The following is a 16,375-nucleotide window of genomic DNA, read 5'->3' as shown; positions in this document are numbered from 1 at the left end:
TCCTCATCACATTTTTTTCCCATGGGATCAAAACGGTTTTTCGTCCGTCAAAGGAATGAAAACAATGAGATGGTGAGATATAAAGCAAGGCTTGTAGCACAAGGGTTCACGCAGAGACCCGGCATCGAATTTGATGAAACATAATCTCCAGTTATGAGTGGTATAATATTCCGATACTTAATATCATTGGCAGCTCAGAAAGGTCCATCCATGCATCTCATGGATGTAGTGACAGCATATCTTTATGGGTCACTAGATTCGGATATCTATATGAAAGTTCTTGAAGGGCTTTATACTCTGAACAAGAATCATTCTCGCAACATCTATTGTGTAAAGCTTCAAAAGTTATTATACGGCTTGAAGCAGTCGGGAAGAATGTGATACAACCGAGTAAAGGAATTCCTTTTTCGGAAGGGCTTTTCCAATAATGATGGTTGCCCATGTGTATTCATCAAGAATCCTTAAGTGGATTTTGTATCATATCCGTATATGTGGATGATCTCAATATCATTGGAAATACACGAGAAATAGATGAAGCTTGCAACCATCTTAAGACGGAATTTGAAATGAAAGATTTGGATAAAACCAAATTTTGTTTAGGCTTTCACCTTGAACATCTCCCATCAAGGATATTAGTGCATCAGTCTACATATATCCAAAAACTTCTTCAGAAACTCAACATGGACAAATCATATCCATCAAAGACACCTATGGTCGTTAGATCTTTTGATATGAATAAGGATCAATTCAGACCTAAGGATGAAGATGAAGAATTACTGGGACTTGAAGTTCCATATCTAAGTGCCATTGGAGCGCTAATGTATGTCGCAAATTGCACCAGATCTGATATTGCATTTGCGGTAAACTTACTAGCTAGACATAGCGCAACTCCAACAAAACATCATTGGACAAGAGTTAAGAATATCTTCAGATATCTCTAAGGTACACAAGATCTTGATTTATTTTATCAATTTGATCAAGATAAAGCAATAATTGGATATACATATGCTGGCTATCTATTTGATCCCCATAATGCCAGATCTCAGACAGGCTTTGTATTTTTACATGGTGGACAGGCTTTGTATTTTTACATGGTGGAACGGCTATATCATGGAAATCATCCAAATAAACTCTAGTAGCCACATCCACTAATCATTCTGAAATAATTGCATTATATGAAGCTTAACGTGAATGTGTATGACTTCGCAGAATGATCAATCACATACAACAGTCATGTGATATTGGTTCAATCACAAAACCAACAATTATCTATGAAGATAATTCTGCTTGCATTGCACAAATGAATGCAGGTTATATAAAGAGCAATATCACAAAACATATTGATCCTAAATTATTCTATTGTCATGAGTTACAGAAAAATGGAGAGATAGAAATTTTGCAAACCAAGTCATGTGATAATCTTGCAGATTTATTCACAAAGTTTTTACCTACATCATTATTCCAGAAATATATTTTTAGAATTGGTATGAGACGACTTAAAAATTTGCAAGGATTAGGGGCAGTAACCCTTGAAATAACATGTTTATAATTTTCTGATTATAAAATGCACTCTTTCCCTAGTGAGTTTTTCCTGGCATGGTTTTCTCATACATAGGTTTTTAATGAGGCAATATGCTATCAAGCAATCATATATGTCATATCAACATTTTCTCCTATTTTTCCGAAAGGGTTTTAAAGGAGTTTTTTCTACGACATATCCACACTTCTCCTTATTTTTCTCACAAGGTTTTCAAGGAGTTATTCCATTGTTTCCAAGACCACAGGAACAAATTGATCAAGGGAGAGTGTTACAAAGAAATTAAAATTAGTGATCAATTTCTGTAATTAATTAATTAGTGATTAATGATATCATTAAGTTGCTTACTATCCACGAAAGGACCAGCCTGAAGGGATGTGTCCCTTCATCCCTTTGACCCCTTAGGCATGTATATGAACAGTGGTCCCTATCAATAGAATACACAATTCATTCACTCTATTTTTTTCTCTTACTTTTACATTCAACGGTTGCCACAAACCAGGTCATCTGGAAAGAAGATATCGCCGTCTGGTACGGTCGCCGGTTACCGGATCAATCAGCCCCAACGGGACGTTAAACGGTTACGGCATGGGAAGGGGAGCCGTTGGGAGAAAATCCCCGAATCAGAGGAATTTATCAGTTACGAACTTCCGTTTCTCTCAACGCTGCGTGCGTAAATCGCGCTCTATGCTAGAGTGCCGTAGCCAATTGGCCTGTCCAATCATCAATCACAACAGGGCGACAAATCCGTAAACAATGCACAAACCGACCATTAACGGCTGATCTCCTGTGATAATATGTACTCCCAGTGACGCTGCTTACAATCACTACATACGCAGTCCATGTCACGCTTAACACTGTACGTCTGCATCCCATCTGGGAAGTGCTCATGCTAATCTGAAGGTCAGAGCTTCAGCTGTCCCATATCTCTCCTGTCACTCCTCGTGTCCTCGTACGGATCCTCCCTCCTCAGGGTGGAGCTTGCCTCCTCGGCGTCCGTACACCCCGGCCTCTCCGTCAGGAACTGCTCCCAGAACTTGTCGTTCGCCACAACAGGGGGAGCTGCAGCTTCTTCGTGGGGAGGGAGAGCTTGTTGGCTGTCCCGATCTGGCGGCACCGTGGTGTCCGCTGCAGTGGCTGAGTCGCCTGAAGCCTTGTGCTGGGTATCACCGTGGCGTCTGATGCCGTCGTCGTCCTCCATGGTTGCTGCGGTCGCCTCCGGTGGACCGTCCTTCTCCTCTTCCACAGAGTTTCCGTTCGCGTCCGAAGTTTGGCTTCTATTGACGTCCATCGAGCACGATGCGAGGGTGAGGTTGAGGTGGCACGGCAGGAGCCCATCGTCGTTCGCGGCTGCTGCGAAGCTCACGCTCTGCCCCTTTGAGGGGCAGATGGATGTCCCAGTGTCGGAGAGCTCCATCATCTGTGGAACCAGCGGGAGGCACTCCACGCCCGGTCTCTCGCAGTCTGGATGCTTGCCGTGAGGACTCCCGTTATCTTCGTGCGAGCTTTGGGTGCTCAGGGTGATGAGGTTGCTCTCGGTCATCGCAGGACAGAGCCCCAGCTTGAGCTTGTCGGAGAAGTGCTGGTTCAAAACGTTGCCCATCTCTTGCCTGGAACTGCTGCTGTGGTCGTCATAAAAGCTACTGGTAGTTTCAGCAGCCCCGGCGCTGTATTCCAACCCAGGTAGCCTTCGCTTCTTGTGAACTGCTGCGAAGATCGAGGACGTCTCTGCCATCTTAGTGAGCTTGCTGACAAACTGCGGGTTCTTGCTAGCCTGCTGCAAGAAGCTGAGCATCTTGACCTGCCGTTGCTCCATGTCGAGCACTCGTCGCTCAAGATATTCAATCTGGCTCACGGCCCCCGAATGCTGCTCATTGAACTTCCAGAGGTCAGCCTGAAGGGCAGCTTTCTCTCGTGAAAGCCTGTCAATCTCATCCTCAAATAACGCACGCTCATTGTCAGGCAGGGCACCAGGTTGATGGCTGTGGCTGTGGATGGGCTTTCGCCTGTGGATAATCTTCAGCAGGTGCTTCTGTCCCTTGACAAAGTACTCATTGGCAAATTCCCAGCGCTCCGGGTCAATTTTGCGAAAGCCCTGCAACATTGACATTTCTTAGTGGATTTCCATTAGTTTAGTGAAATCAAACAGTAATATCACTTCATTGGGGTGCAACTAAATAAAAAAAAGTGAAGTTTTTTTTCTATACAAATAATATTGTTACAAGTCAACAAGAATCCCACTGCAAAAAAGCAAGCAAGCACCCCACAATAGCATATAATATCAATGTGACCAAAGTTCTACAAGGATTGCAACAAGCAACCAAAAGAGTTAGAAGAAAAATATTAGTAAAGAAAGGTTTGCAGACACTTCTTTTCTCACAAGGAGAGAAAAAAATGACAGTTTTCTACACTAACCTCTACACTTAAGAGTACTAATTTGCTCAAACTTAATAGAGCCCATTTAACAGACCAGCAAATACAAGTTCAAACAAGGTTCCAAACCCCAGCATTGACCACAGGGAACCCGGAATGCTCAGAGGATATCTAGAGCAGAAAATAGCAGCGGGAATATAGCAATTATTTCATCTTTTTTGCTTTTGAACCATTTTCCATAGATGTTTTTTGCTTAAAGAACAAACGAAAATGACACGAGACACAAATTTCACAGAGATTGGACCTGTAACCTGCTAGTTTCCAGCATTTCCCAGTCCCTGAAGGTCTAGAAATTGCTGAAACCGAACTTAAAACCCCTGATTACATATAGATATAGCCACTTATTTATAAATGCTAAGAACAAATGCGTCCCTTCACATCCCAAAGGGATCCATAGGAGCCAAAAAAATAGTATGGGCTTAGATACCACATAGAGGTGTGAATTACATTCCTAAACCAACAACAGAATTAACAACAAATTTGATGCTGCAACACAGAATTTAAATGCAAATCCTGCAGTTACTGAACTTAACTACAAGTTATATTGGTCAGAAAAGAAATTCAAAAGTGGAATCATTAAATGAACTTGGTCAAGAAATACTCAACAGATCCATGGATTTTGGATCATCAAGATCAAGCTTGATCCATTCCAGGAGACCACAGGAGCCAAAGTCTAAATCTTGAACACCTAACTTTTTACAGCTGCATTCACAAACTAGGTAATTTTTATGATTTCAGTATCTTAGATTACTCATGCCACAAGGCTCGTCTCAAATAATGAGGACACCAATCAGCACACCACAACTAAGTCTCACAAACCACTTTTCAGATATTACAAAAGATGATCTGCTTTTCATCTGATAAAACAGAACTATTATCCGCAAATACAGGTGAATGTCAAATCAAGTCACATAGTCATTGTCAATGGGGTAGAGGAACCAGTGGCCCTATTTCTAAATAAGAGGGAGGGGTAGAGGAATCAGTAAGCCACTGGTTTCTCTACCTTTGGGCTGTCAGTTAAGATCCATGCGATAAGTCGTATCCACTAAACTTAAAACAGGGTAGAGGAACCAGTGGCCGGCCCTATTTCTACATAAGAGGGAGGAAGGGTTTACTATCCACACACACCAAGAAAATATCTCACTACTCAAACCAATTTTATAAGCAATACCTACACCCAGAATGAACATTTAATTTAGTAATTCTGGAAGGCATGACATATTGTATTTTTTTATGCATGAAAAATGCATTAAGCCTAAGTTTGACCTTGGCCTTCCGAATTGCTTGCACAAAAAAATTAGACAGGGTGTTATTAAAATTTTTCACTACCATAGCAAGTTTGGACTATTTTTGAAAAAAAAATGCTCTTGGTATTGTTGAAAGGTCAAGATTGAGGCTATAAATCAAGCTAACAGATTGTTAGTGAACACCATTTACTACATCGTGGACACCAAACTTCGCATCCACCGATCCTAAGTAGTGCTTATAAATGAAAAGAGCTCTTTTATACTAGTCCCAGTTCCACTAATTCCAAACTAGTATTGAAATTGTAAGCCTAAAACAAATATCAGCAACGGCAAACTTGAGTTCCACCCCAATGTTTAGGGTCGAATATGACACTAGTTGTCACGGGCAGAGGAAGGAAGAGAGTAGGTGGCAGGAACTCGACGAAGACTGTATTCAAAGGAAGTGGCCGGATGTGGCCCTGGACCTCGTCGGCACGGCAGAGCAATGATGGCAGCTCACATCGCACCAAGAAGGCAGGGCACCAGAGGCACAATAGAGATACAATCTAAAAGCCTGCAAACTAATCCATGGGTCTGACCTGATATGATGCTAGCCCGGGCACAATCTTAACCAACTCCACTTATCAAAAGAAACAACCCAAACTGCTATCGGCACTCGTAATCCAAACTAATTCAAACTGATCTCTAAACTAACTTATCTCTAATGCTGATCTTCCGCGTAGCCATTCCTGAATCATTGCCGATAGACTTCTTCCTGCGCCTACTGTAATGCAATCCCCACATGACACTAGTTCCTTGCCAATGCAACCATGAGAATTGGAACTCAGTCCCAATTCCGCTTCCTGAATATGATGGGCTATAATTCTTAGGCTCAAGCTCCACTGAAATAATAGCACAAGGCCGCACGAACCCATAGTGGTTTTAGGACGTTGGAGAATACGTTGTCTCCCATCACGACTTAATTTACAGTTTCACATCAATTATTGTGGCACAATTCGAAGTTTCCAACCAATCTATCTACAAGTGAAAAGAAACCCACATACGAAATCATCAGAGATTCTAAACAGTTCGCCAAAACAGCACAAACGTTTCGGCACCTAGGATCAGAAGTACCCTGAGCCCAAATCTGGACGCCAAATTCCCCAAACGAACCAGAGCGAAACCCATGTTAACTCCACCTAGGGGACCCCCGCACCTGCGCAACCTTAACGCCCAAATTCCCACCACCCCAACCGCAGCGACGCACCAGATCCCCAACCCGAGCAGCGCGATGATATTCAAGTGCAGAACAGGGCAGGGCAGGGAGGAAAAGGCAAGGTGGGGTGATTGTTACGCACGTAGGTGTTGAGCTGGCGGATGAAGCTGGAGAAGTTGCTATGCTTGAAGTAGGTGGGCAGCATCCGGGCCGCGAACTCGGGCGGGTTCCAGACCACGAAGCTCCCGTCGGAGGCGTCGCTCCACGACACCACCGCGTCGCTGGACGGGTCGTCCACCATCTCGTACGTCTTCAGCAGGAACGGCGCCGGTCCGCCCCCGCCCCCGCCACCCCCTCCGCCGCCGCCGCCGCCGCCGGACCCGCGGGCGCCGGCGACCTCCATAACACAGCGATGCGGCAGCGCGCGGTGGTGCGGTTGCGCGGCGAGAGGGAGGGGAGTTTGGTGGGGTAGCGGGCAAGGCGAGGTCTCTTGGTCGTTGCGGGTGGGAATGGGGTTTGGTTTGGTTTAATTTCTCACAAATCTTTCTCGTTCCTTTTTTTTAACACTCTTTGTTCGTTTAGGATGGAAATTTGCGCTAAACTTCTAGAAGGCGCCCCTAGTGAAGTCAAAAACAGTGAGTGAGACCGTGAGAGTCAGCACTACAATTGGACTTTGAGTCCACTATGCAAGCGGGCGCGGGCCAACCTACAAGGATAATTTCTAAATCCAATCCAATCCGAATTCAAATTTTACCGATATAAGGATGAGTTTTTAATATCTCTACGTACATCGATAGTTTGAATCGAACTACGCGCTGATACAGATATCGATTATCTAATAATTGAATTATCAAGCCGAGCTATCCCATACTTATCCGACTACCACTACGCCAGAAGCCCTAATCTGAGACGCGCCCTAGGCAAAATGCTAGACGAGCAGGGGTCGCGTCCCGCGTTACCGCGTCGCAGATTAAAAAGTAATCTGAGACGCGCCTCACACGCGCCTCACACGCGTCTTAGATTACCAAAATGCAAGACGCGCCTCACTTATGGCGCGTCTCGCCTTGACTTCACACAGGCTTCTCTGGGAGCCAAATGCGAGACGCGCTCTAGTCTAGGCGGGTCTCGCATTAGTCACAGATGAGAGACACGCCTCACTTACGGCGCGTCTCGCCTTGGATTCAAACAGGTTTCCTGAGAGCCAAATGCGAGACGTGCTCTAGGCTAGGCGGGTCTCGCATTAGTCACAGATGAGAGACGCGCCTCACTTACGGCGTGTCTCGCCTTGGCTTCACACAGGCGCCCCTGGGAGCCAAATGAGAGTCGCGCCCTAAGCGAGGCGCGTCTTGCATTAGTCTACCCCCAACAGGGGCCTTTTTTTCCCCAGCTGCATCCTGGAACTAGCCAGGATTTGGCAGCTACAATCAAATACCTGCAAAAGATTTCAATTCACAGAATTCACCGCAATCATCACACGCATCCATACAATTCACACAGTGCGATACACACAAGCAAAGATAGTATTATATAACACATGTACAATCAATTAGCCTCGTCCAAAACTCAAAACAAGGCTCAACCTAACTCAAAACAACAATGATCGATAAGAACAATAGAGTACATGCAAAGCAAATCTTTCAATCTAGCTCAATGTCGCCTGCCGTGCTATGATAAACGGAACTCCCCCTTTGGGTTGATCACCTCCATCGTGAGGAACCCCGCTAGCCTCTCTCGGATATCCTTCACATTACCAAGCGTCGTATGATTGAAATAATCATCTTCGTCCTTCGAAATATAATTACAAGCAGTTAGAATACAAGATGAAGACAGATATACTTAATTAGAACACGTGAGAATTCTTACCGTGAATTCCGGTTCCGCTGCAACTAGAAGCATGTTGTGGCAAACATAGAACCCACATGAGTTACCCGAGGGTTGCCGTGTGCACTACATGTCAAAGATAGATAGAAATTAGCATTTTGCGACACTTAGAACCAAGAAAATATCATAATAGTAAAGCGATTTAGTTATAGTAGTTACCGTCCACGCGGTGTGATGTGTAAACGCAACTTGACGTTGCTCTTTGTATCCTTCTTCGGCCCTAAGATGCCTGGCAAGAGACCTAAACACAGACATCCGGATGTTATATTAAAAATGATTGTGAAATGGGCAAATGACAAAAACTAAAGCAAACAACAAACTTACTCGTCAAGGATTCAGATGACTAGAGAATAATCACGTATCTGAGTCTTTCCCGACTCATCTGATGGAATGCTCGAGTCAACGTAAAAGACTTGCTTGCTCTTGACATTGATGATGAGTGTAACCCAATGGTTGCCTAGGTTGTACGGCACCACAATGTGCTCCTTGTCAGCATGTACTCGCATGCACTTCACCATGTACTCGATAAGAACAATAGAAGATATGGAAAGCAAGTCTCAATCTAGCTCAATGTCGCCTGCCGTGCTATGATAAATGGAACTCCCCCTTTGGGTTGATCACCTCCATCGTGAGGAACCCCGCTAGCCTCTCTCGGATATCCTTCACGTTACCAAGCGTTGTATGATTGAAATAATCATCTTCGTCCTTCGAAATATAATTACAAACAGTTAGAATACAAGATGAAGACAGATATACTTAATTAGAACACGTGAGAATTCTTACCGTGAAATCCGGTTTCTCTGCAACTAGAAGCATGTTGTGGCAAACATAGAACCCACATGAGTTACCCGAGGATTGCCGTGTGCACTACATATCAAAGATAGATAGAAATTAGCATTTTGCGACACTTAGAACCAAGAAAACATCGTAATAGTAAAGCGATTTAGTTATAGTAGTTACCGTCCACGCGGTTTAATGTGTAAACGCAACTTGATGTTGCTCTTTGTATCCTTCTTCGGCACTAAGATGCCTGTCAAGAGATCTAAACACAGACATCCGGATGTTATATTACAAATGCTTCTGAAATGGGCAAATGATAAAAAACTAAAGCAAACAACAAACTTACTCGTCAAGGATTGAGATGACTAGAGAATAATCACGTATCTGAGGCGCGCCCGACTCATCTGATGGAATGCTCGAGTCAAGGTAGAAGACTTGCTTGCTCTTGACATTGATGATGAGTGTAACCCAATGGTTGCCTGGGTTGTACGACACCACAATGTGCTCCTTGTCAGCATGTACTCGCATGCACTTCACCATGTACCTAACCAAATTGAAATGGAAACAAGCGGTTACATGTGTTAAATGGAAACAAGTGACTACATGTGGCTACAAGTTGAAATGAAAACAAGTTTAACTGTTGCATGTGCGTACCTGACCAAGCTATCTCTATCTGAATTCATTACTGTCACCGTCATCATCTGTGGGTCAATGTACCCACACTTCTTTCCGGTTCGACGCCTTGTCTCTTGTTGCATGTGCCTACACGATCCATATGAATTGAAATAGAAACGACTTAAATTGTTGCACGTATATCAAATGCATTGAAATGGAAACAAGTCTTAATCGACTTACAATGCAAAGCACCGAATGAGAGAAAGATCCAAAGCGTCGAGGTTGAAAAGGTCGAACAAATCGCAGAAGGCAACAATAAAGATGTTACCACTGCCCTCAAGCTGCAGAAAGTGCCGCTCTTCGTATGACACCATGATATCCTGGGCTTTATTTACATTGCGCATGTAGTAGTTGTGCAGGTCCACACAATATTGACCTGCTGTCCGAAGCTCAGGGACACTAAACAAGGACTTTCCAACCCTGTACTTTGGATTCTCAGAAGTGTAAGCCCTTGTAACCAGGTGTTTTATCCGCTCCATCTTTTTCTTACCCTCTGAGATCTCCCGCTTCGTCGCCATCGGCCTACTCTGCTTCTTCCTCACAGAATTAGCCTTGCTTGGCTTCTTAGGAGCGGTAGCTGGCTCTGTCGGAACAGGTGGAGGGGGTAATCTGAGGCTGAGTAGGGACAGGAGGATGCGGATCCGGTAACGCTTCCTATGTATCCGGCAGCTGTGGCCATGGCTCAGAAAACGTCGGTGGCACTGCAGGACTCTGTGGCTGAGGTTCAGTGGTCGGTACTGAATCTGCATCTGCTGGATCAATATCAATACCAGCTCTCCGCCACTGAACCCTTCTCGCAACTGCATCCCGCAAAGTGGTGGTCATGTCATCTGGTGGCACATCCAGCTTGATATTCTTAGCAAACTCATGCAGTAAGTCGATCTTGACCACAGCACAATCAGCCCTGACCTGCAACAACAACAACAACAACAAAGCCTTTAAATCTCAAGCAAGTTGTACAAACCAAAATAAAAAAAACAAAAAGAAATAGGAGAAAAGAAAAGAGAGGCAAAGACCAATGCACTGACCTGGACACCTTCAAGCTGGGACATACCGGGATACACAAGCCCTTTCCCGACCTCCAATCGAGATGAATCTCCGACCAGCTGCACGAGAAGACTGCATCGGGTCGGACGAGCCAAGCCATCTATCGTATCCGGCTCCACTGATGTAGGCACTGATGGCCTCTCTGTCCCTCTACTCTAAGAAGCACCCACTGCAGTAGAAGCGTCGCTGTCCCTTCTCTCTTCACTCATCCTACTCCCCGGCAAATCAGGGAATGACAATCCCTGAGACTCGAAGATGGTCTTCATCTCTCCAAACATCTCCATCTTCACCTGCTTTTTGATCTCATCTATGTCAACCTTTGATGAGGAGTCTCGAGTCCGCTTCCGGTATCTGCCTTTGTGTTCCGGGAACCCCTCCTTCCAGGTCAACTAACTGGAAACACCACGGACACGACCCCGTTGCTCACGGGTTCCCAAAGCCCTGGTGAGCGCATCAAACTCCCTCACTCCTTCATTTGAACCTTGGCTGCTCTCCATCAAAGCCCTTTGAGCAACTTCCTCAGCGCTCGTGCTGTAGAAATTGATATTGCCATCCTCCGTGAGCTTTGACCAAGCACACATAAATGGTGCCAGCCGCCCCTCAAACGATTCATAGGGATTCTCAATGCCCCTCTCTGCCAGCATCTCATCCTCCTGCTCCCACATGCGTTGCTTTCCAGCATATCCCGCTGAGCCAAGGTGGTGGTCAAGCTCGTTCCGCGCTCGGAGACCCCGAAAATACTCACTTGACTGTTGGAACTCGGGAGTATTCCACTTTTGAACAAGCTCGTCCCAGGCTTCTTTGGTCAACTCCGCATACTTGTCAAAAGTTCTCCTTCTTCTTCCAACACTTTAAAAGCCTGCATGATAAAACAATAAATCTGCATAAGTGACAGTAGATAATGAAAAAATGTTAGTAAATGACAATACTAAGTGACAACACTTTACTTGTTCTTGTAGCTCCTCCAGGCTTTAGAGATGATCTTCATAGCATGCTTCGTAGCCTTATCGTGCAACTCTATCAGATATTCAACATAGGGTTGAATATCGTTTTCGAAGATTCTCTTTTTGTCGTCCCAAGACAAATCATCGAAATGTTCCAAGGTGAGTGGCACCCTTTGCCGGGCAGCGAGGCCACAAACCCGTCCTAATCTCACCAAGATTGACGGGTCTTCTGGTGCTGCCTCAGAATTGACCCGGCCACAACTTTTCACATCTGATGGCCACGTTGTCTGTGACCTTTTCTTTCTGCCAGCACCAGACGTGCTAGCTCCTGACTGTGACCGTGACGGCCGTCCTGATGATGCTCTGTCATCTGTAGGTTGCTGCACACTGTCCTAACCGCTGCAGCTTGCTGCACACTGTCCGGACCACTGGACATCGTGCTACATGAGAAAGAAAAAAAAATCAGATACAACCATAGAGTAACCGCTCCGAATCAGATACAACCATAGAGTAACCGCATGAATCCTATACCTAGGCCTAGACATGCTTAATGCTTTAGTGATACATATTCTCGCAAAGTAATCTCCATTTTTTGAAATATATGACTTAATCTTTGGTCATTAACCGCTCTTTTTTTTTAATTTGGCTAGGTTGGTCTCTTTTTGCTCTTGATAATTTGATTTGTTTTGAATTCTGTGTAGCAAAACATATTGTTGCTGCCTCGCTGGTTAAGTTGATTTAACATAAATATGATACTGTAGTGATGTATTAGGATAAATATGATAATTTGGTATGTTGATTTAACATATTTTTTGAAACATAATTTGATCTTGTCCTGCAACCACAAGAAGCTACAATGCCTGGAGCAGTTTGCACATTATGTGTGTCCATGGAAGATGTTTCTTGCCTCATACATCCATATACAGGGTATGAACACTGACTAATTAGAAAGGGGGAAAGCTCACCTACGGCGGCAGTGGACGACACTATGGTGGCTTGGGGCGGCGCCGCGGGGCCGGGGATGACGGCGCGACGGCTCGGGGAATGCTCGATGGCGGCGGCACTCGCGGGACGGGAGCTCGGGCCCGGGGGGCGCCGAGAGCGGGAGCGGCGCTGCGGGGCCGGGGACGACGGCCGCGAGGGAGTGACGGTGTGGCTCAAGGATGACGGGCGGCACAAGAGGACGGCGGCGGCGGGGAGCAGAGAACGGGTGTGAAAATTTGGCGATTCGACGACGGGCGGCGCGAGAGGACGGCGGTTTCGATTCGAAAATTTGACCTAAGTCCCAAGAAGGCCGAGGGGCGCGTTCTAAATGCGCGACGTACTTTACCTAAGGCGCGTCGCGCATCTCCATGCGTGACCCGCGTTACCTACGGCTCATCGCGCATTGTGATAGGCGCGACGCGCCGTAGGTAACGCGCGTCTCGCCTTTGATGCCCCGAGCTGGTTGCCTGATCAGGCGCGCGTGGGGAGGGGATTTTGTCCCACCTCGCCAACGCAAGGCGAGTGCGTCCAGCTTATAAGCTTGGGCGGTCCTTGCCATTTCGAAATTACGATACATGTACCTTTGAGCCGCTGTTTCCTCTCTTTGCCCATGCTGGCGGTGTGGGTCTGGGACTCGAGGGCTCCCTGCGGGTCGAACCCGTTCAATCTGTTCGTGGTACCCTGCGGGTTGAGCCCGGTGGCCCCGGACCCCAACCACACCCCCCCGGGTAACTTTTTTTTGTTTTCTCTCTTTAGGCACAAGTGTTTTTACATCATGGACCCCAGGGTCCCTGGGTTCCGCCCGGACCCTCTAGGTTTCGCCCGGACCACTAGGTTTTGCCCGGACCCCCTTAGAACAGGAAAAATAATTGCAGATATGCCCCTGCCATGGGGAATGCGCGACGCGCGTTACCTACGGCGCGTCGCGCATTGGTGTGGGTCTGGGCCCCGAGGGCTCCCTGCGAGTCAAACCCGTTCAATCTGTTCGTGGTACCCTGCGGTTGAGCCCGGTGGCCCCGGACCCCAACCACCCCCGGGTAACTTTTTTTTGTTTTCTCTTTTTAGGCACAAGTGTTTTTTACATCATGGACCCCAGGGTCCCTGGGTTCCACCCGGACCCTCTAGGCTTTCCCGGACCCCTAGGTTTTGCCCGGACCTCTAGGTTTTGCCCGGACCCCCTTAGAATAGGAAAAATAATTGCAGATATGCCCCTGCCATGGGGAATGCGCGACGCGCGTTACCTACGGCTCGTCGCGCATTGTTATATGAGCGACGCGCCGTAGGTAACGCGCGTCTCGCCTTTCATGCCCCCGTGCTGGTTGCCTGTATTTGTTCAGTTCCAGAACTGAATGGTTCAGTTCTGGAACTGAAAATTCAGTTACAGAACTAAATTCGTATTTCCATAACTGAATTTGTATTTCACAAATATTCACACATTATCATATCTCACAAAGGCACAATTAAAGTCACACAATTACCATATTTCACAAAGGAACAATTAAAGTCACACAATTCCATACTTGACAAAGGAACAATTAATATATATTGTGTGCCCAATCATTTTGCTACCTTCCGTTGTTCCCTTGGTTTTTTGAAATTCTTGACTTTTTCTTTATGGTCGTTGCGCAAGTAGGGAGTTTTTGTTGGCCGATGGTATTCTTGGCTTGATCATTGAGTGGCGAAAGGAGGTATCTCATCAAACTGATCAAACTCTTCCTCCTCGACCGATTCTCAACACCGACGATTCGCCGTTTCTAGGTATAACCACTTGAGTCTTTTGTTGTTGTGTCAGAAACATAGAACACTTGAGCCACATGTTGTGCGAGGACGAAAGGGTCCGTCTTGTATTCGTGACGGCTAAGATCGACGCTAATGAACCCGTACTTGTATTTTGTACACCTCTATTTGCATCAACCCAATTGCAACGGAAAAGAGCAATTTTAAAACCGTGAAAGTCAAGCTCCCATATCTCTTGTATTTGACCATAGTACGCGGTTTTGTCCTCTCCGTTAACATCGTAAGCATCAACACGTACACACTATTCTGATACATGCTTTTCTTATCTTGTCGTTTGGTGTAGAACGTGTATCAATTTATGTCATACCCTTGGTATGTCATAACGGTGAATATAGGACCAAGAGCCAACTTTTTGAGTTGTTCACTTATAGGAGTATCTGATTGTGAAATTCGATTCCGGAGCCAACCACAGAATTGTTCATGTGTTCCTTTGCTAACCATGATTCACTGTGTAGAGGATTCTCTCTAAGCAACAGCTCCTTGTGCTCATCAAAGTACTCAGACACAATGTCCATTTGTTGCAACACGTGGAAATGAGCCCTATGAAATAAATCTTGATCTGGAATTATAGCCTTCTTCCTGATCGTCCCCGTGCCTGTGAGCCTCCCCTCATGACGAGACTTGGGAACACCAACCGGGTTACTCGGGTCAGCGTAGTTTAGGCCCACTCAATGGCTTCCCTCTGTACAATATCCTTGTACCATCTGCCCTCGGGAAAGCTCGATTTCTTACTAGTGACTTCAAGATGCCGTTGAATCTCTCGTACGCATACATCTGGTGAAGGAACACAGGACCAAGTAGCTTTATCTCTTTGATAAGATGGCCCGTGAAATGAAGGCTGATATCGAAAAATGCAGGTGGAAAATACATTCAAGAACGCACAAAGTTTCATAGTGCTTCTTTCCAATGACTCAAGATCTTCTTCACCTAGAACCTTTTGACCAATTGCATTAAAGAAAAAGCAAAGGTTCATAATAGGCTCCCGAACATTGACCGGTAGGATATTCCGAATTCCTACGGCAATCATCTGCGTCAGCAATACATGGTAATCATGAGACTTTATGCCGGGAGATAGCTTTAGATCAGGCATTGATACAAGCTTCGAGACGTTGGTTGAGTAGCCAATTGGAACTTTCACACTTTTCAAGAACTCGCAAAACTCCTTCTTCTCATTCTTTGAAAGGGTGATGCATGATGTGGGCAGCTCCATTCCTTTAACGGAGTCATCATTGAGCCACAACTCTTCTCTAATTTTCATTTTCTTCAGATCAGCTCGTGCATGTGCGTGATCTTTCATTTTTCCGTCATGTTAAGCAATGTGCCGAGAGGCTCTCACAGACATTCTTATCCACGTGCATCACATCAATAGAATGACGGACGTCTAAGTCCTTCCAATACGGTAGCTCCCAGAAAATCGACTGCTCTTCCACATGTCATCTTCTTCAACAACGACCTTCTTGCCCTTCTTGCCTTTCTTCTCTCCTTTCCTCTTACCGAGGACAACATGGACATTCTTAACCATTTCATAGACATCATGACCTGAGAAATGCGGTGGAGGACGCCTCTTCTCGGCCTTACCGTTGAAGTGATCACACATGTTCCGGAACGGGTATTTCATTCCAAGGTAGCGTCTATGTCCCATGTACACATTTTTTTTGACTCACTCAAGTACTCAGAGTCTGTCTCTCTCAAACAATGTGGGCACCCGCAACCTACTTTCTGCTCTGTCCGGACAAGTTCCGTGCCGCTGGAGAGTCACTGATAGTCGCGAACAAAATGGCTCGAAGCTGAAAGTACTCACGCTTGTACTCATCCCAGACTCCACTCCTTTACACCAGCAACTTCAGATCGTCAA

The 16,375-nt window shown here is 45.7% G+C and overlaps 1 protein-coding gene across 1 annotated transcript; it reads right to left on the bottom strand.

The window, feature by feature from the left end:
• Nucleotides 1–2,287: 2,287 nt before the first annotated feature.
• LOC112874783 (heat stress transcription factor A-5) lies at nucleotides 2,288–6,938 on the bottom strand. Its single transcript, XM_025938310.1, has 2 exons — nucleotides 6,555–6,938; nucleotides 2,288–3,632 (listed from the first exon to the last, which is right to left on the bottom strand). The coding sequence occupies exons 1-2, from the start codon at nucleotides 6,813–6,815 to the stop codon at nucleotides 2,442–2,444; spliced, it is 1,452 nt and encodes a 483-aa protein (XP_025794095.1). The 5' UTR covers nucleotides 6,816–6,938; the 3' UTR covers nucleotides 2,288–2,441.
• Nucleotides 6,939–16,375: the final 9,437 nt, after the last annotated feature.

This window comes from Panicum hallii, chromosome 1 (assembly GCF_002211085.1).
Source record: "Panicum hallii strain FIL2 chromosome 1, PHallii_v3.1, whole genome shotgun sequence".
In the NCBI taxonomy this organism is placed as follows: domain Eukaryota; kingdom Viridiplantae; phylum Streptophyta; class Magnoliopsida; order Poales; family Poaceae; genus Panicum; species Panicum hallii.
Note: the sequence above shows the minus strand (reverse complement) of the source record. Positions and strands in the feature narration are given on the sequence as shown.

Excerpts from the sequence above, each read along its gene's own strand:
- LOC112874783 (XM_025938310.1), bottom strand. The coding sequence starts at position 6,815 with ATGGAGGTCGCCGGCGCCCGCGGGTCCGGCGGCGGCGGCGGCGGCGGA. Across the intron at positions 3,633-6,554 it reads TCCGCCAGCTCAACACCTAC|GGCTTTCGCAAAATTGACCC; the intron begins GTGCGTAACAAT and ends TCAATGTTGCAG.